The sequence below is a fragment of the Acromyrmex echinatior genome, chromosome 14 (genome assembly GCF_024713525.1).
Source record: "Acromyrmex echinatior isolate Ae372 chromosome 14, ASM2471352v2, whole genome shotgun sequence".
Taxonomy (NCBI): domain Eukaryota; kingdom Metazoa; phylum Arthropoda; class Insecta; order Hymenoptera; family Formicidae; genus Acromyrmex; species Acromyrmex echinatior.
In genome coordinates, this window is record NC_141865.1 from 9905775 (window position 1) to 9927777 (window position 22003).

At 26.7% G+C, this 22003-nt stretch overlaps 1 protein-coding gene across 1 annotated transcript; it reads right to left on the bottom strand.

Moving 5' to 3' along the window:
- Window positions 1–423: 423 nt before the first annotated feature.
- Window positions 424–21710, bottom strand: LOC105146129 (acyl-CoA Delta12-desaturase). Its single transcript, XM_011056196.2, has 6 exons — window positions 21583–21710; window positions 8041–8488; window positions 5926–6056; window positions 2958–3163; window positions 1615–1800; window positions 424–1466 (listed from the first exon to the last, which is right to left on the bottom strand). Exons 2-6 carry the CDS (start codon window positions 8318–8320, stop codon window positions 1151–1153), a joined length of 1119 nt encoding a protein of 372 aa, XP_011054498.1. The 5' UTR covers window positions 8321–8488; window positions 21583–21710; the 3' UTR covers window positions 424–1150.
- Between the last annotated feature and the right edge of the window lie 293 nt (window positions 21711–22003).

A 22003-nucleotide genomic window follows, 5' to 3' on the forward strand; every position in this document is an offset into this window, starting at 1 on the left:
TATTAAAGCATAAAATAATTTGATTTTAAAAATAAATTGTATTAAAATTATATAAATGAATATCAACATATACTGTGTCCTGATATGTGTTTCACGAAATATTAATTGAAATTTTTGTTTCTGCATGAAACGAAACTCACAAAATACAAAAAAGATTTGTTGATAAAATTATCTCAATAACGTGTGGTTATTTTATTTTTATCTTTGATTCCTTTAATCGCATAAATTATCAAAAAAAAACAACAAATTTTAAATACAATTTTCTAGTAAAAAATTTAAAGAAATTAAAGAAATACATTAGAATATACATAATTTATCATAGATCATATTAATTTAATAAACTTTTCATTTAGATTATTGTATATTATTATGATTATTGTAGATTATTGTACTTTACGTCATTTACGTTAAATAAACTAGAAATTTTTATAATGCAGTTAAATGATTATATATTATAATACCTATAAATAACAATTACATACAAATTATACGAAAAATAATACGTATTATATTAAATAGTGTACTTTACTTATTTCCCTTATTTAGTGATTTCCCTAAACAATGGATTCTCGATTATGCGAAGTTGTATATTGTTTCTTTGTCATTTTACACTGTGATGGTAAATACAATATTTACTATTATCTTACTGCAACAAACAATCCCATACGGCATCAAATTTCTAACACACATTGGGCATTAGAACCTTTGGCATTAGAATATTTTTTAAGTACAATATATTCTTAGAACGTTCATATAATGTCGCATGCTATCTGAGATATTGACAAAGCCTATAAATATAAAAATAAATAAACGATCAATGTATATATATTAATTCTACAATAAATTTTATGACGAATTCATGTCATAAATAAAATAGTTTATTTATTAATTGTTGACTATAATCGCCAACTGTACTTTATCGACTATCTTGCAATTAAAATATCTCTTTAATTCAATAATTATTACATTAAACATTTCCCAATGATATATACTGTATACGACAATCTGAAATTATACAGAGAGAATCTCAAATCCCTATATTATTTTAGCTCAAATCTTTGCGATATGGTCCAAAAGACTTTACATATGGCCCACATATGATATATTAGGAAATGCTTCTTCTCAAAATATTTTTTCAAATTTTTCAGTCTCACAGCTCGTGATTGTCCATGACATCTAATTCCTCTAGATCTTCTTTCGAGATGTCGACATCACCATAACCCCAGACATGACTTCCATCGCCACATCGGTGTGCTCTACGATGGATCATATTTGGTGAGACATACTTCCGATCGTAGGCCCATCCGATTCGTGCAAATGCATCAATGAAGGCGGTAGTAAGATTGAATGGGTAGTCGCCTAATTCACCGGTCTTATAGTCCCATGGGAACACATGATGATAATTGTGATATCCCTCACCAAGCGCCGCGATTGATACCGCAATGTTCTCCACTGGAGAAATGTTTCTATAAGCAAATAATCACATTCTGTTTCAAAGACTGATATTTAGACTAGATAGAATGTCATGTAAAAAATTCATCGATTTAAATAGTTGCTTATTTTCGATTGTCCCATCAATGACAATCTTCGATACATTCGTGATTTAATACGTACTTATCGTAAGGTTTCTGCCCCCACATATGTGCCACGCTATTGACAGAGAAGGCTATGTTTAAATTGATGCAGAAGCGAAAATTAAAGTTCACCCAAAACGATATCCATAGCGATTCCGACCAGAAGTAACAAGGAATTCCCACTGGTAGTGCGATAGTTAGAAGTGCAAATAGAGGTATATATAACCTATATGGATAAGATGATATAAAATTAATTATGTCACAAAAAAATGACACATAAATTTCTGAACATATATAAAATAACAATAAGGATGTCTTCGATATATATTCTATTTTACTTATATGTCAGTATACTTCTTTTTATAATGCCAACAGGAAACATTTTTAGTATGTACATGACAATTTTGATAAAATCTTTATTACTGAAAACACTTGAAAAATAAATTTGATAAATAAAAATATCCATTTCAATCGTCAATATTTATATATAAAAAATTAAAATTTTCATAGAGAACTAAAAATCGAAAAAATATGGAAAAATTACACTGTTCAACATTATTTTAAAACTTTTTGTGAATAATTATTTTTAATTTATTTTTGCCTGCTAAATACGAATTTACTGTTCAAATTTGGCTATCACATTACAATTTTGAAAAGAATGGTGTCAAAATGGAAAAAAAAGATTTGGAAGGTTTTATGTTGTAGCACTAATAGCAAATTTTTTTCTAAATTTTATTAATACCTTGCTCAAGTATCAGTTTTAGGTTTAAAATGCATTTTAAAATATAATATGGTAGGAAAATAATAATTTTTTTTATTTTAAGATTATAATTTTCCTGCCATATTGTACCTTGCCAATTTCCTATTATTTCTTTATTTAATATGATTAAAAAAGAATTGTTTTTAAATGACTATATCTCGAAAACGAAGAATTATATCGACATAAAATAAGACGCAGTTTAAAGCTAAAAATTAATACTTTAATTAAGAAAATTTATATTGCTGGTGTTACAATGTCTAAAAAAAATCTCCAAAATCTTTGTGTTTTTGACCTCTTCAATACCATTTTTTTTCCAAAGTCGTAATATGATAACTAAATTTGGATAACAGATTCAGTGCAAAAATATATCAGAAACTATTCACATATGTAAAGTGGTATTTGATAGTGTATTTTTCTCATGTTTTTTTTTATAATTTTTAGTTTTCTCTAAATATTTCAATTTTTCCTAAATATTGATGATTGTCGATGAAATGGATATCGTGGCTCATCATTTTGCAAGTACTTTCAGTAATAAAAGTTTCACTAAAATCGACGTGTCATACATATTAGGTAATATTTCTTGTAAGAAAAAACGAATAATGTAACGAATACTAGTCTTTTGCCTTTTTTGCCACATAACTATAGGATCCGCTTCTAGATCGCTCACATCGGCCGCTTTGCGTTTGGCGACGACATCTGGATGGGGTGTCGTGAAAAGCCACCCTACATGAGCGAAAAAGAAACCTCTTCTCACATCATGCGGATCTGCATCGGTTTCACTATATTTATGATGTACCCTATGGTCCAACGCCCATGTGTACACATCTTTCTGCACAAAAAGAATATTGTTAAAATCTTGATAGAATTCATTAATTTATTTTTAAGTACACACATATATATATATATGTGTGTGTGTGTGTGTGTGTGTGTGTGTGTGTGTGTGTGTGTGTGTGTGTGTGTGTGTGTGTATATGTAGAGAGATGTCCTTGAAATTCGCTAATTAAAATACTATTGAGAAAACCGATTGTCGTTCAGAGTTGATTGTAAAAAGCTTATAACTTAAATGTGACAGAAAAGTTTCTTGTTTTACTATAAATTGCTAATATAATATTAATTTGTTGTGTAAAATGGTTTATATCAAAAGCATTGTATATACTGTTAAATCTAATTTAATCTAGTGTTAAATTTAATTTAATATGAGTCACTGCTTCTATTCAATCGTATCGTTATTTTATACTAAAACGATAGTTATATTTGATACCATACAGTGTCAAATTGATACGATAGTGTCAAATTTAATTAGTGTTTTAGTAAAAAATAATGATATATTTAGTAGGAGCAATAACGTCTCACATTAAGTTAAATTTGACACTATATTTAACAGTGTATATTGTTTAGAACGACTTTTATGAAAATGAAGTTGATGAATAAATTATTTTATCACTTATTTTGTTGTCTGACAAGACTTTGGCATTATTAATTTCGATATCCCTGCATTCATAGAAAATATTTTAAAAAATTTTTGTCTCTTCTACAACAAAGTTTTCGAAAAAATAAGTTATATATAGAAGTATTTGCCATTTGTCATTCTAAGTAATAGTTTTTAAGATAAATGTTAAAAATAGGTCAATTATAGATTACACTATTTAACAAAAAATAACTTTTTTTTAACACTAAAACAAAACTAATCGTATGTTTTATAGTTTTTTCGATACTAAATATACGAATCCGTTTTATTTTCCGTTTCAAATTATTCCATTACGTTACAATTTTCAAGAATTTGCAATTAAAATTACAAAGAAGACTATTTTTCACGCATTTTGTTATATTATACAATACGTACTGCAATTTTAACATTAAACTTTATTGCAATTAAAATTCATTATTAAAGCATATCTGAATTATTTAATGATAACATTTCGGGAGGTTTCCAGAAATTACTTTTAATTAAAAATAGGGTAAACCTAAGATAAAATTTAAAATTTTAATTATATTTATACTGACTCACAAATAGATGATAGTTTAACTGTAATCTATAATTGATCAGCTTTTGACTCTTATATCTCGAAAACTATACTGCTCGGAATGACAAATAACAACTGTTTTTATAACTTATTTTTTTCAGGACTTTCTTATTATAGTATTTTAATTCGCGATTTCAAAATACTCTGTATGTGTATGAGTGTTTTATATGTATATTATACATACACATTTTTTTTATTGGAATAAAACTTTGTAGCGTTACTCACTTGTATCATGTGTCTATATGTTTAAAAAAAATTAATAATTATATCATTCGATAGAGCAAGATTTCAGGTTTAAGAATCTGTTTTTCAAAATTGTGGATGATGATTTTTAAGATGATGAGTTATGAACAATCAAAATCAAAATGCTTCCTTTATTTAATCCGCGATAATTTAGTAATAAAAAATTTTAGGAACATTTTCAAAATTTTGTAGAAAAAGCTTTAAACTTTTACGTTAGAAAGTCGTAAATTTTCGCAAGCTTTTTTATTTAGTCCACAAAATAAAAAGAAAATTTCCATTTTATCCAGTTTATAGTTTTTCTGTATGTAAAAAATTGCCAAACTTACTGAAAATAAAAACTGAAAATATATAGTAATCTTTCAAAAATACAGATATTAAACTTTGAAAAATTTTTTTAAATTTAAATTTTGTTTATTTTTGACGAAGTTACAACTGATTGAATTTTAAAGCAGCGCTACAAACTTTTGTTCCAACCTTTTTTGTTTCCAACCCAATGTATATTTTGTAATTATTTAGAAACATCCTTTATATACATACACATAAAATATGGTAATAATTTTATCACTTTAAATATTAGTGAATCTGTAAGGTTATCACTTTCGAAGGAAGTGTTCTGAAAGAAATCTAAAGAAAAATTTTGTAATCAAAATTGCATGGTATGAAGGAGGCTATCACGATAATAATTTTTGTTGAAGGCGCTTTGGAGATACGAAGGTCAATTTTATTTTTTTAATAAGTTTGGTATATTTTTGTTTATAATATAAAAGAGATCAAAACTAGTCCAGAACTCATGACTCAGGATTATTAAACAAGATTAAAATAAAAAAATAAAATGTCACATAAAACATGAACCAAAAGTAAGTTTTATTTAATATAAAAAAACGTTTAATTTTTTAATATTTCTTATTTTTAATTTTGCTCAATAATCTTGTGTTATGAGTTTTAAATTTGTTTCGAAATTTAAATTTATCTCCTCTATCTCAATATTATAAAAAAAAACATATTACAAATCCAGTTTAAGAAATGAAGATAATTTTGATATCTCCGAAGCATTTCTACTAACTTAAACAAAAAATATTATTGCCATATGATAGTGTCCCCTATCGCGATTGTGTAACATTGATTACACACATTTTCCTCTGGATTCAAAGAAATTTTACGGGTAATAGTTATTATCTCTGTGTATATATAAATATAATCTTTAATATAAATAATATGTTTTGTGTGACAATGATAATGACGCAATTACAATATTAGTAAAAGGGAATTCTTATGTTTATTGTACAAAGATTATATATTATTATTACGTAAGGATTTAACACACCTGTCCTGTTATCGTGAAGAGGAAGACTAGAAATAGACGCAAGGGCCATTTAGCTTTGTATGCCTTATGCGACCATAATCTGTGAACGCCAGCCGTAATACCAAAGCCAGATGTATAAATCGTCACAAATACTATAATTATAGAAAATTTATTCACTAAAACATTCTCAAAAATATTAATAATATATATTTGATTAAAGAGAAATAGCAACATTAAAATTTTATTATGTATTTGCTACATTAGATTTTACGATATCACTTATTTTTATGAAAAAAAATTCTTTGTAAGTGATAAGTTTATGAAATAATTATTAATTTTATTTTCTATGTTTCTAATTTTTTATGTTTACTTTTTGTTTATTTAAGTCTATTTTTACTTCAAATACTTATGTATCTATATCTTCTTGGTTTTTTAATAATTTAATTTTGATCTACAAAAATAAATAATTTTCAAAGTTTAAAAAAAATAAAATAAATTATAAATTATGTATATAAATTTTTATGAATAAATTAATTATGTTATAACAGCTGTTTTTTTCTTTTATCGTGTTCCTTAGATGTAAGATGTTATATTCGCCATATCGCGGAGCAATGTAATCACGAATACACATTGCAGAAATATGTAATATCGTTATCGCGGCATATTCTTCCGTTTTATGAGATTCAACGCTAGTAAATTCGATATAAGTGTTGGCTTTAAACATCAATCGAATACAAACATGTACATTTGTGTAACCCGTCTAATTATCAGGCCTTTCTTGGTGTTTTCAAAGTCATAGTAGTGCATGTTTTTTTATCTTGCCATTTATTTTCCACGGTCAATGTTGTGTAATTCAACTCCTACTATAAGTAAATTATACTTTGCTATGACATAAATTTATTGTAAACATTTCGACACTCGCATGATATTACTGGTGATATCAGATCTTGCTTGTACAGTTGTGAAAGCTGTTATTGAATCAACTTCTACAATAAGCGATGTCAATTTATAAGAAAATAACATGGTGATAAGAAATTATATAAATGTAAGAATTCAAAGAAAATATGCTAGAGGCTAAAAAACTTCATTATAAAGTTTGCATTATTTATAATATAAAAGGTAATTGTTATAATTATTTCTTGGTTTAACTATTGACACACTATTTCACAATTTAAAGTGTGAGAAAAATTTGATAACACCTAAGACATTTATAAATTACGATGGCGACATAATTTCATTCGAATTGATTGCGTGCTCTCATCTATCCATATTACACGTGATGTAAAATATTTTTAAAAAACGACAGATTCGCAGATAGAAGATAAATTGATGACCAATGCTCGGTACAATCAAACAATTGTTACAGCATTAAAATTACAATTCTGATATTATTGTGATTAACTCGCAGATGACGTGAAATTACCGTGCGACCTACATTTTTGCGCTATCGTAAATTAAATACTTTCAACGTACTCATGTTTCAAGGATTGTTTTATAGTAATAAAGGACACAAGGCAATTGTAATGTCGATCCATGCAATTATGCGCTAAAATTATTGTAGTTAAATTTTAAAAATAGAATTACAAAAAGTAAAAGTTAATTTTGGTGTGTGTGTGTGTGTGTGTGTGTGTGTGTGTGTGTGTGTGTGTGCTCATGTTAAGTTTAAATTATGCTTCTGTTACAAAGTGAAATAAAGATTAATCACACTGTAGAATTAAAGATGAAATATAATAAATAATAATAGTATTAGTTGTTATTTATTTTGTATTATCACAAAAAACAATATTAGTTAACGTATAAATTCAAATGCTTTAATTAAATTACAAAATCAAATAAGCATTCGCTGTATACTCAGATTATGTAAATTTATTTCCATCTATCTGATAAGCGGTAACGAGACTATATTCGGTATCTCAAAGTACAAAAATGATTAATTTAAATGTATACTGTTATTACAAATATTAAAAATTTGTAAAAAGACATATCGATTTATATCAAAGTTAAAAATACACAGCGACATATATAAAGATTTATAAATCTTTTTTTAAATAAAAATTTTTTAGAATGTTAAAATAAAAAATTGAAACAATTGACAATAGAATAAATGTATATGGACTAAAAAAATATTTGCCTTACCCCATAGCGAAGTAAGTAATTTCGCCTGTGTGAGCACCAAATATAGCCCGTAAAGACATCCGCCGTGTATGAAGAGTTGCGCGCTAAAATCGAGCCACTTTATCCTCGGTACATATTTAATCTCAGTCGACTTATTGTTCTGAGTCGTTGCTGTATGATTCTTTGCCGACTCATCATTCGCCAACCGATTCCTCTTTAGCGTTATGTTACAATCTGTCTCTGCCTTGGGACATATTGTTGCTGTTACCTTTTCCTCATACGACGACATTCTCAAGGACATATTCTATTTGCCTTGCAATCTAGAAACATCCAGAGATCACCGTTGATACTTCGGCACGCGAATCGATTCAGTTGCTATTTTGCATTGCAAGTAATTTTTGCAAGATTCACCAGTACTCGTGGATTCGATTTATTGATCGTGATATTGTTGTACACGGTACATGCAAACCTAAACAAACCGAAATTTTAGATTATTTCATGCTGCAGAACAGTTTTCTTCAGATCTAGAACATGGACAAGATTACGTGTCACTTAATATATTTTTTTAAATAACATTCCATATAAAGCACTTTCAAATTTATCAAAGATCAATCTCAGAATTTTTAGGACTATTTTCTTTACTACTTTCTTTTAACAATTCTTTTAACGTTATTCAAATACGAATATTCTATGGAATAAAAGTGAGGTGAGAATGTTCTAAGATATTACATATTGATCGCTGATAACCCCACTCAGTTTGCGTCGCGATAAGATTATCTGTTTTTAGGTATTCTTTAAAATGTGTTATTAAAAAAGATCATTTATTCTAGAATTATTTTATCCTTCGTCATTTACTTTCAAGTGTAAAATTGTTAATTTCATTAAATAAATCACACTGCATGCTAGTGTACATTGGCATTCCATAATCATTAATTTTTAATTACCAATGTTGAAACTGAATTATCTTAAGATCACAGAACATCTGTGTATACTCCAGTATCATTCTGATAATCAATTGGGAGAAAATCGATATATATATATATCTTTAAAAGTGCATGAATTTATGTGAATTACGGCAAGGTTACACCTCGTTAACATGTTACGTAAATCTCAGTCTAGCATAACCGCGGAAACATTTTCCACATTGATTTAACAACGACAGGTGCAATCTGCAAAAATATTCTCGACCTAATGTATGCCGAGCATTATAAGATGTTAATACTTGCAAAAAATTTTTTACGATTAATATATTAGCAACATAAATTACATTTTATTAATCGAAAATATCAAAAATAGATACAAAGACAAGTATTTCTCAACTAACTATTTAAAATTATTCTGATATTGAAAAGTATTTAATTATATTTTGTAATATAAATTGCTATTATATAACAAAGTAATCGTGAAAAAAAATAAATGAGAATTCGGCGAATGAGAATTCTTAGCATGCTAATTTGCAAGATATGATAACAGTGCAATAAAACACTTGTCATCAATGCACGAAACATAGTAAAGTTTTAAGAGGTTAGAACTTTTATATACTTTATAAACCAAACATAATTTTTAAATTATGCATAATTTTTGATAAATTACTTTTGTCCTACTTTTTATACGTTATTTCTGATAAAATCTTTAAAAGTTATGTTTATATAATATTTTTCTATGTACCTTTAATTTAAATTAACTGCAGTGAGCATTTTATTAGAAGTATCCTTCCGTGCACGAAAATCGTCCCTTTACTATATAAATAATTATAATCTCTAATTGTGTGTGCATTACAAATATAACATATAACAAATATACGTAATTAACAATATTCGTATTATACTCATAACTGCATTAAGAAAAAAAATATAAAAAGGTACATTTTTTATATTGAACAAAGTTTACTATTGCATTAGTCATTATAAATAAAAAATATTACTATAACTTATTTAAAATAATATAATTATGATTTATCATAGTTATATTACGTATAATAATAATATATTGCAATTTTATTATTAAGAAAGACTATGTCTAATAATTTATCGAAACTCACAAGATAACAGACTTTTTCTAATATTATCAAGACATACCAGGAACAAATAATACGCACAACATTTTCCGGTTTGAAAATATATATTGATAATTCGTACTTTGAACGCCAATGTCAAACTTCGAAGATAACAAGAGAACTGACTGATCGATCGACAAGCTCCAACTTAAAAACAATTAAACTGCGTTCGTACACACCGAGTGCCTCCAAATATTATTCCTTGTTATTTAAAAAATTAAACAAGGATGAATTAATATCTGAAGTCACTCGGTGTGTTTCCTGAACGTAACCCTAGTTTCTCATAACGAAACAATATACAATTGGTCACAAAAAGATTTCAACACTTTTTTTTTATGGATTTCAGAATGCCGTCTGTTCACTGAGCGATTGATTCTTACTTATGAATCCATAGGTAAGAACCAATCTGCTCGATGAGCAAATTGTATTCTGAAAAACATTAAAAGAAAAGTGTTACAACCTTTGAGTTGATGGGTATACGTGTGTATTACGTAATAACTTTGTGCATATGTATATGTATTTTTTTACATTATAACGTTAGATTATTTTCTTATATTATTATATATGTATAAACGTATGCAATTTTATTATCTAAAATTAGATATAATATTGAATATATAATATGTTGCAGCCCTGAATGCATATTCTTCTAGTTACTTTAATAAATAAGTGATAATTTAAAGCTAAATAATTAGAATAATTTTTGCATGATAATCAGTAAAAAATTCTAAAAACTATTCTTCAATCGATATATAAATGCGATCTGAAATTATACTTTTCAAAGAGAAAATTTCTTTCTTTTTGCAAATTTCTCGTCTCCTCCTTCAGTAACTTCTTCCTTCCTTCGATGACTCGAAATTCGATCAATCAGTAATCCTGATTATTGGAGAACGCTCATTGTATCTCATAGCGTCGCCGATTCTCAATCACATATGTAAGGATATTTCGATGTTATGACCATCATATGATATGACTTTAACTAAGCTTGTCCTTCAAAGAAAGAACAACAAAAGATTAAGCAAATATTGTAAATATAAATACAACATAAATATGGTAGAGTGCATCAAGGATCAGTCAAAGTTAGATCGATTCGAATAATATAATATTCTTGGATTTATGAATTTAATTTATTTCCGATGTGACTGTGCGCTGAAACGTTCAGACACACAATCAATCTGAGATCAATCTGCTCATAATCACGAAACATTCTGTATATATAATTCATTCGCGTATATATTGGGTCATCTAAAAAGTATCCGCGGTACTTTGTCACTAGATATATGACTATCAACATCTAGTGACAAAAAACCGCGGATACTTTTTAGATCACCCAATATAATTCCTCCAGTCCGAACGTTTCAACGCACAATCACATCGGGAGATAAATTAAATTCATAAATCCAAAAATATTATATCCTCCTTTTGATATGTATAAACTAATACTAGATAATTTATTTTATATAAATGTAGAAATCAGTTTTAGAAAAATAAGCTATCAAACCTAAACATACGAGAATACATCTTGTATTTCTGTTTACAAAATTTTTTCACGGTACTTGCGTTTAATTATCAAAAATAAAAAACAATATTAAATCGAAATAAAAAAACAATGCAAGCCAATGTAAATCGACATTAGATGATAGTGTGTGAAACTTGTGGGTATCATTGACAATAAAAAGCGATATAATATTTTCAATAATTTTGCATAGTTTTGCATCTAGCGATCATGAGAATATCAGATGTGTATTCAATGCAATTTTGCAAAAATTTGAGAATAAAAAAACATAGGTTATTTATTATACATTCATGCGGCGTTCGAGTAAGTGACGATTGAAATAAAATGTATAGAACCTAACACTCCCTATTTTCTTCTGATGATATAATACATTATAAAATATAATTGTCCTAACGGAAATGGTAGGTTTTATTTCAAGTTGTTTAAAGTCTAATAATGATAGAATAAAATTTGCTTTTACTCCATTTTATTTGTGATTTCTTAAATTTAAACGGTTGTTTTTCTTTTCGATTATAGTCTGCAAAACTGGATCATTGCTGAGATCCACAGTAGATTTTTTTATTGTTTCGAAATAACAAAGATCTGAAGAAAAATCTTGCATACTTATGAAAATTTTAACGACAAGTATTTACTATAATAAAAGTCTCTTACGATCTTAATCTCTTACGATCGTGCGATATTAACGCTCAAGGTTGCATATGAAATGTATAATATGTATACATCGTAAAAATATAAATGCTAAATAAAAAGAGCTATAAATACTTAAAAAAAAAAATATTACGTGCGTATATTTGTGATTACAAAATTTTCCTAATATATTACTATGACATGTTAGATTTCTATATAGAAAATATAATTTTTTAAAAATTCTTTAATGGCGTAAGTAGATATATATTTCAAACATTTTTATTTCAAACTGATCAAGTTGAGATTATATTTTTGTTACATACAATTGACGTTACAATTATTTATTGTACCTTTATAAATCCAAAACGCGATTAATTTAGCGTAATGTTAAACAAAACTTGTTATTTGATTACAAAATTGATCTGTCAAATTCAGGAAAGAATTATTACTTATTAGATATTTGTTCCTTGACATAATTGTGCAAACAAAAAGCACTACATACGACCAATATATTCTCATTCGCATACGCCGGTTTCAAATATCACACTTTTAATCTTTGACAATAATAAATGTACGTACACACATTCATCTGACGTATTTTTTGTCACAACGCGCACTTCATTTTCTAGTGATGACCTCTCTTTGTTGTAATTAGGTTATTTAATTATCTGTGAAGTACTTCTTATAATACCTCGTATCACAAATTTATTCGAATGCAAGTTCTATATAAAATAATTTAATAATTTAATAATTTTTTTTTTCAATTTTAATTATTTGAAAAAAATTATTTATATATTTTAATAATCAAAAAAACATTGAAAGTATTTATGCATTATTTGATTACAATTTTATCGTCATTAAAAATTAAATTATGTATATATCATTATTTACTATTTCTTTAATAAATTAAAAATATCGTAATCTATGTTATAAGGAAAATAACGTAATGCTAGTAATCGAAAAAATACGCATTTGTGCTGCACACCCGTTATATCGTTGAAAATGAGAGAGATGCGCCGTCAGTGGCGCCATGGATCCTAAGTATAGAAGATTGATTTGAAGTTCTTTCATCAATGTGATAGAAGTTGTTCACGTTCTATCATCACAATCATTTTCTAGAATTGTATCCATTCTTAACAGATAGCAGTAAATTATCTTGATTAAATATTTGCAAATTATAAAAAACAATTTTTACAACTTTTTATTAAGACGCACACATTGTAGAAATTTATAATTTAAAAGATTACAAAAAGATTATTCTGTTTTTAAACTTGCGAGCACTATCACTGATTTGCCACGCCTTATGCACAATTTAATCAATAATCATTTGTCTATTTTCGATAAGATCCACGAATTTCGTAATATTATGCTTTTTTGCAAGCCATCGAACGTATCAATCAAATAAAAATGATAATTAAGCGTATATATATTGCTCATATTATTGTTTGCAAAATATTCGATAACTAATTCTTGCACACTCTTTAAAACCGTGATCATTTTTTAGATATAATCTGCTCAATTTGTTTACAAATATATTACTAAATAATAACGAAAAGGTTAATAGTGATACAGATTGATTGCGTAAGTATCGATCTCTGTATCTCGTGAATGAATTGATTGTACAATGAATCATTACTCAAATTGAAAACATTATAATCAACATGACTCACTTTATTGCCGCTAAAGATAAGCAGCGATCACATGATTACGATTCGATTTTAACTTCTCGGAAAAAATTTTCCGTGTATTGTAGAGGAATAATAATCGCACTATTATTACTCTAGATTACATAAACATTTTTTATTGTATTAGGTGTTGGAATTAATTCGTAGCGTTTTTTAATGAAAGAATGTTATTTATTTCACATGAGCATTAAAAAATACATTAATGAAAGTACTTCCCATCACTTGTAAAACGCTACGAATTAATTCCAACACCTAATAATTTAATAATTACTCGTAATTTCTTTCAAGTAATAAGAATTGCACCAAGAAAGTCTTATTTCTCGATTTCCTATTACTTGACATGTACGAGGCAAAGTATGTATTTTTTTATAATTTAATGACCTATAAATACTGCGATAATGAATGAGAGTTCTTTCCCGTTCTCGTCTATAAAATTGTAATAATGTAGATTCATGCTAAGTCCAATAATTTTGTTTAGAAATCCGATAAAAGGAACGACCAACATACGATATGCACAGGGTGTGTCGACAAATTTATCTTCGATAATCTGTTCTCGTAATTGCGTTATCTTAGTAACCGTAACTTTAATCGATTTATTGCACAATTTTGATCGGAGTAATATATCATTGAAATAATATCAAAATTTATTTATATTTGTAAGAGAAACCGGGATCGATTGTCACAGTTTTTGATTAGTAATTTTTAGAAAAAAAAGTGGCTTCATTTTTAAATATCGTATACATTATAATATACTTACATCCTTTAAGTATAAAAATATATTATTCTTGAATTCATCATCGTACAAATAAGTTACTTAATTGTAATACTAAAAATAATGTTAATCATAAAATTCATAATTTTTTTTTGTACTGTAGTTTTTATATAAAAAATGAAAAAAACATCTATATAATATATTTGAAATATAATATATTTGTAAATATATTCTCTAAAAATGTTGATCTATAGGTATTCAAATTGATTGTCACCTAACTCCGTCTTATTTTATTTAATCTACTACATAGCCAATTTTAGTAAAAGAGATTGTATGCACAAACTTTGTCAGGATAATAATTAATTAGTCATAACAAAAATTTTCTAAGACATGTCATTTTCTATGAATATAGGAATATAGTGATAAATAATGCCAATGACTTGTCAGATGATAAAAAAAATATATAAATATATATTTTTGATCATTGTCAATGATAAAAAAAATTTACTCACCAACTTCATTTTTTTTAAAATCATAAATAATATATACAATGTTTTGGTGCAAATCTTTTTATACAACAAATAATATTATATAGCAATCAGCATCAGCTGCAGTAAAAAAAGAGATTTTTCTATCATATACAGATTGAGTTATAAGCATTTTGATAATTAATACGTCGACAACCAGCTCTGGTCTCTTTTAACAAATTAAAAAGGTTGCACAATTTTCATAATTGATTCCGCACGGTAGGAGTTAATTTAATGCGCGAGAGTAGAAATTACTGAAGTAACAAGAATTAATTAAGTGTAATTACGTAGAGCTACAAGCTAAACTCTAATCAATATCTCTCAAATTTAAGAATGATTAAGAAATTAGTGGCAAATTAGAATTATCGGTGAAATAAATGTGATAAATATACCGCATTAATTATTATCTTCTTTAAAAATTTGCTATTTAATATTACAAAATCTTTGTTGAAATGTTTCTGAATTCCTGCATTATAATAATAAATATATAATATGTATATGAAAATAGATAATTTTTTGTTAAATTGTATTCACAGATTATTTTAAAATTGTAGAAAACAAAATGAAAATATTTTTCGTTTCATCATATCTTAAACTGTTTTAATAGTTTCAGAACAATTCAGATATAATAATATTTAAAAAATTCTATTTTTTAAGACTGAAGTTTTACATCAATTAAATTACAAATTAATTGATGTTGTACATCAATGTTGATGATGTACAAATTAAATGCGCAGTCAATTAAAGTCAATAATTATAAATAACGATGATTGATCAATGTAATGCAGGATAAAAATAATTTGATTAATTGCTTTGACAAAAGTGAATGAAGAAAGAGTAATCGTGTAAACATACTATTATTTCGCAATTTCGAATTATGTTTTAATGAAAAATGTAAAGTAATTACATTTTTGTAAAGCAAGTCGACTGCGTATTGACTATTAAGGTGACTCTACACGGTTAATAATATTGATCAGTAATTTTGAATTAGTAATACTGACAGCATATATCAATATTTTGAATATTTTTACAATCTTATACGATCAGTATTATTGACAATGTACAATGTTTACTTTAGTTTCACATACATTATCTATTGTGCTGTGACTGGATCCTAATAAAAGCGATAGAATCAAGCTTGAGAATCAAAATGTAGATCACCGTCTATATTTTACATCAATCTATTAATATTAACACATGATCAGTATTTGTTAATACTGATAGTATTATTAACCGTCTAAGATCACCTTTAAAATTAAACAATAATTGATTAAAACATTCAAATCAATTTTGCTTTAAATTTTTCTTTATCAACTTCAACATAAAAAATCATTAAATTATAAGATCAACAATATGTATATCTAGTATTATATTCTTATCGGGAGATTTATAATAAAATCGTGAATATATACGAGAAGAACATCTTCTTTCTCTAATATGTACAAGCATAAAAATAGTATATATTTAGATATATGATAATACATGATTAAATATAATACAATTACATTACAAAGTCTTTTAATGTGTGAATAATTCTGATGCGAGAAAAGGTATTAAATGCATGTATATTAATGTTTCCGTGACGGAGTGCATTAAAGCAAAAACTATGAGTTATCAGATAGAAAATTCTATCGCGCTTTCTTGTAATATTTGCTATGAATATACGTAAAAAATATTATTGCAAAAAATTATCACTATTGTGACCGGTAATTCGTTCTACAATTCACTAGGCGACTCAATTCAATTGAGTCATAGATGAAATGAAGATGATATCTCGAATAGGAGATATCATCACTACAAAGTGTTTTAACAGCGCTATTATGTCATTCTATTTTTATTGTTTTATTATACATTAACCTAAAACAAACATAAACCAACATAAAGTAAAAATAAAATGATGTAATAGCGCTGATAGCATATTCCCCGAACAAAGTTCTATGTCCGACTGTGTTTAATCAGAATTTATAGTTTACGGTCGAATCGTTCTTCATCCTGCCACTCCTCGTTACTGAGAATTTTCTACTGCTTGTCTCAAACAGATGCCAACGATAGCATAAAATGATATAGAAGAGAACGATCGTGTCATTGAAACCCAAAGCTACGTAAATGCAATTCGAAACTGTAATATTGTCGATTATTAAAAAATCAATGATATAAGGATATGCTCCCTCCCATACTAATCAAGATTATCTCTATTGTTTTTTTAAATTAGTCAATTTTCAATATATATAACACATATATATAATACATATATTCAAATTGATTGTATTGAACAATATAATTTTTTCGATATCTTGGCGGTTTATAACATACATATCAAAAACATATAAAAAAAGAGATGTATCAAAAAAGATACAAGATTGCATTTATGAAACGTACGTGTATAAATTGAATCCTATAATAGAATAATATTTAAAATAATATGTATAGTTCAATTTTAAAATTCTTCTATCTTTATTAAAGTAATTTACTGAGGGATAAGGAACATACAATCTATCTCGCTAAAAGATATAGTAATGATTAAAGTGATAGAAATATTTTCTAAACAATAGAATTTGCGTAAATCACGCATTCTAATCCACAACAACAAACAAATATCATTGCTAGGGTTCGATGGTTAACAATAGTGCAATGCAACATGCAGGTTTAGGAGGAAGTGCGCATTCATGCAGTGAATCTCGCATTCTAATCCACACCCAGATTACGTATGTGTTACACACATTACGTGACCAGAGAGTACCTGTCAGTTAAAAAAGACCTTAAAGCCGACTTCAATAACAATAAATCATATGAGAGATATACAATATGACGACATATATTTAACATGAAATTAACAAAAATCTTATCTTTTATCGCTTTAAAATGCTAAAAAGTTATGAATAAAATAACAAGTTTTCTTATCTATTCTTTCTTAATAAATCATAACGTATACGCGTATATCTGTATTATCGTTATACATATGTAAGCAAATCTTTTGCAAATGATAATTAAATAATTTGTAGATAAAATGCTAAGAAGTTACGAATAAAATAACAAGTTTCTTTATCTATTCTTTCTTAATAAGTCATAGCTTATACGCTTATTATCCGTATTATCGTTATACATATGTAAGCAAATCTCTTTTATAAATGATAATTAAATAATTTATTGACAAATTGATGACCAGTAGTTACATTTTTTATTTTTTAAATTGACTTTCTATTACAAAGTTAAATTTTGATTAATTCTGTTTAACTTAATGACATAAGTAATAAATTTATGATATCAGTACATAGAGAGAAACTTTCGTAAACATTACACTGATATACAATTGCAATTATCAAATAATGCTCTATTTACTTTTCAATAGAAGACTATAAAATCTATAAATCACGATATCATCCTGACACGACGATACATCAAGACTGAAGTAAATTAGTTCGAATACGAGTACAGATCATAACGAAAGTTTAGATACGTTTTACTTCTGAGTTTCTTGATCATTAATAGTAAAAGTAATTTTCATATTGAAGTTAATAAATATAAAAGTAAAAAAAAGTAGATAAAAGAAATCACCATTATTAAAAAAATCATTAATTAAATCGCCATCATAAAAAAAATCATTAATTAACTAATTACGTAATTATAAATTATTCAATCTATTAATATCTCACAATTTATTTTAACCTTTACATTATAAAAAAATGAAAAGGTGACGATTAAAAATAATATAATATTGGTTATTTAATGAATAACATACAAAATAAAAACTTCTAATAATGTTATTTAATACATATTTTATTTTGACCCGATATGAATATTCCTCAAAAACATAAAAAAAGTCTCAATCAGTAATAAAGTAATAAAATAAAAACAATTAATGATAAAGTTAACTAATAAAACAACATGCGATAAACTTAAAGACTATTCGTAAGACTATTCTTGCTAGACTAGAAATTGTATGACACATTAAATAGTGAGAAATAGCATATTCCCTTCAGTTTTACATTTACACAAGATGAATATATGACAGTAAAGAAATATGCAAACAGCTGAACGCTAAACGTATAGAAACATAATGTTTTTCATACACACCAGAACGTGCTGTTAGAAACCGCACCGCGAGATATCGAAAAAATGTACATAATATCACTTATAAAATTAATTTGAAAAAATATATATAAAATTAATCAATTATTAATTATTCTTAAAAATAATGATTATAATAGATTAATATTAGAGGGAGGGTGAGGAAGGTTACCTTTATATCATTGACGTTTGATACCGATAGATTAAGATTAACACCAACATTGGTTAAATTGTTTAATTATAAATACTTTATCTTTAAAATAAAGTAGTGACTTATATGTTACTGTACTTTCTACAAAAAATATCTGGAGACACAACATAGTATCTCGGCACTAAAATAAATGTAACGATATCGTAATGCGAGACCGTTTGTAGTACTCGTACATTATAAATATTTATTATAAATATTTATTTCTTCCAAAAACAACGACAAAAAAAAGTTCCTAAATAACAATAGTAACAGATCTATCTAAAGTAAGAAATCATCAATATTGAATAGTTTATAATAATTTACGATTACGCTTCTCTGATAGCGAACAATATTACATAAAGCAAACAGTGAAAAAAACAGTAGCGTTTTTATATATTAATTAATAAAGTTGAAGGAAATCTATTGAAGAAATAATAAACTTTCTAAAAAAAAAAAACAATATGAATAATTCTGTCTGACTGACATTAAATATGCGGATTGTGTCCAATGTATTCATGAACACATTCGTTAAAGTTAACTGAGATTTGATCGATTCTCTCTCTCTCTCTCTCTCTCTCTCTCTCTCTCTCTCTCTTTCTCTCTCTCTCTGAAAGGAGATGAAATATTATTTGTAAGCTTCTTTATATTTAATTTTTTGTGTGCTTTATCATAATTGTTTATTACGACTGGATTATTTATAAGTTACAACAATGTTGAAGAATTTGATATCATTTCATGAGATCAGATTAATTTATGTGGCTTAACAAACTTGTTACATCATTCTCAATTCCGAATATATAATAGGAAATGCCAATAAGTATCATTTCTTGATTGCTGAGTCCATTTTGTGAAATATTAATTATTACTGAGATTGTTATTTCTGGCTTTTAATTTTATATATGTATATGTATGTATATATATGTATATATATATATATATATATATATATGTGTATATGTGTGTATATATATATATATATATATATATATATATATATAATAACCTGCACATATTCTATTAATTACACAGTAATTTTACAATTCGTACATACACGTTTAATGGATTACTTGATGGCAATAAAATCGAAATGAATATAATTAATCCCTGATCTCGCAACTGTGATGCGCGATTTCGCAAATCATACCCTTGATTTATTTTCGAATGTTTGACGTAATGTTGATTTAAAATATAACATCAATATATTGAGTTAAAATATATTGTCTAACATAATTTTGTTAATAATATTAGTTTTTTTTATCAGACTGTCGTATCATAAATGGCTGTATCGCGTAGATCTAGATTCTAATGACAGACATTTATCAGGTGCATGCATACATATATTTAAAAAGTTATCTAAAAACGTGTTCGGATATATGCTGCCAATAATACAAATCTATAGTGTACACTGAAAAAATGTTTTGATTAGAGGTACAAACAAATTCTGATCATATTATTCAAAATTCTAATTATCTAATTTGAATTTCTAATTATTTCAATTAGAATATTTGATAGATTTAATTATAATATAATGTCTGATTTGTACTTTTCTAATCAAATCTATTAGGATTTCAATTAATTCAAAATTCTGATAGATTTTTAAGAATTTTTTTCTAGTATACGTAACGTGAATTGTTGATTTTCACTACTGGCAATGCATATATCGGAACACGGCCTATCTGTATCCAATCCTGGGAATGACACACTTACCGGAATGCAACACTTTGCTCTTCTCCTTAAGATTGTTCACAATCTAATAATAATAAGCTGCTCCGTTTTATGAATTTATGAAAATTTATTGAAAAACGTTCACGATAAGTTTCCACAAATCCGAAACTTTTTAGTTTAAATACGATTCAGCGAGATGTGATAGCTTATTGCGCAAGTGCACAAAATTTTGAGAAACGATATCGTTAAAATTTTGAAACGTATCTTTGCAAAGCGATTAAAAATTCTGTCTGTGAGAAGACAATTGTGGACAATACCAATTAGCTATTCAGCATCCTCAACTAAATCATTGGAATCAAAGACCTCGTGTTAACTCCTTCGTAATCCTATTTGTAAATACAAATTGAGGATTTGAATTTTTTTAATTTTAACTCATTCGTGTTCACGCTTTCGCTACGCGGATTTTTATATTCTATCAGTTAATCAGTAGTATTTTTTTATTAAGTAAATTACTCACTTCTCTACAACGGAAAATTCCAAGGAAAATCCACGGCTATCTGCCGATGAAGCGCGCGCACAAATGCAAACTAACGATGTTGTTTCGATGTGATGGCTTTTACATGGCGCCAGGTTCCCCCCGTTTCGTAACATCGTAGTCGGCAATCATCGGTGCACTCATTGTCAGATTTCTAATGTTGTAGATGGCGCCAGTTCATAAGGATTCATGAAGATCTATGATCAATCAGAAAGAACCCAATTAAAACATAATTCGATAACATTATATCTGATATTCAATATAATTAAATTTTGGACGAGTAATCGGTGTGCATGTTTAAATATACACAGATCTTAGTAGCATAATTATTGACATAATATTAACTAAATATTGACTAAATATATCCTCAAAATTTAATCAATGTATCGCCAACATCTTGTCT

Excerpts from the sequence above, each read along its gene's own strand:
- LOC105146129 (XM_011056196.2), bottom strand. The coding sequence starts at position 8,320 with ATGTCCTTGAGAATGTCGTCGTATGAGGAAAAGGTAACAGCAACAATA. Across the intron at positions 6,057-8,040 it reads ATTACTTACTTCGCTATGGG|TATTTGTGACGATTTATACA; the intron begins GTAAGGCAAATA and ends CTATAATTATAG. Across the intron at positions 3,164-5,925 it reads TCTTCACGATAACAGGACAG|AAAGATGTGTACACATGGGC; the intron begins GTGTGTTAAATC and ends CTTTTTGTGCAG.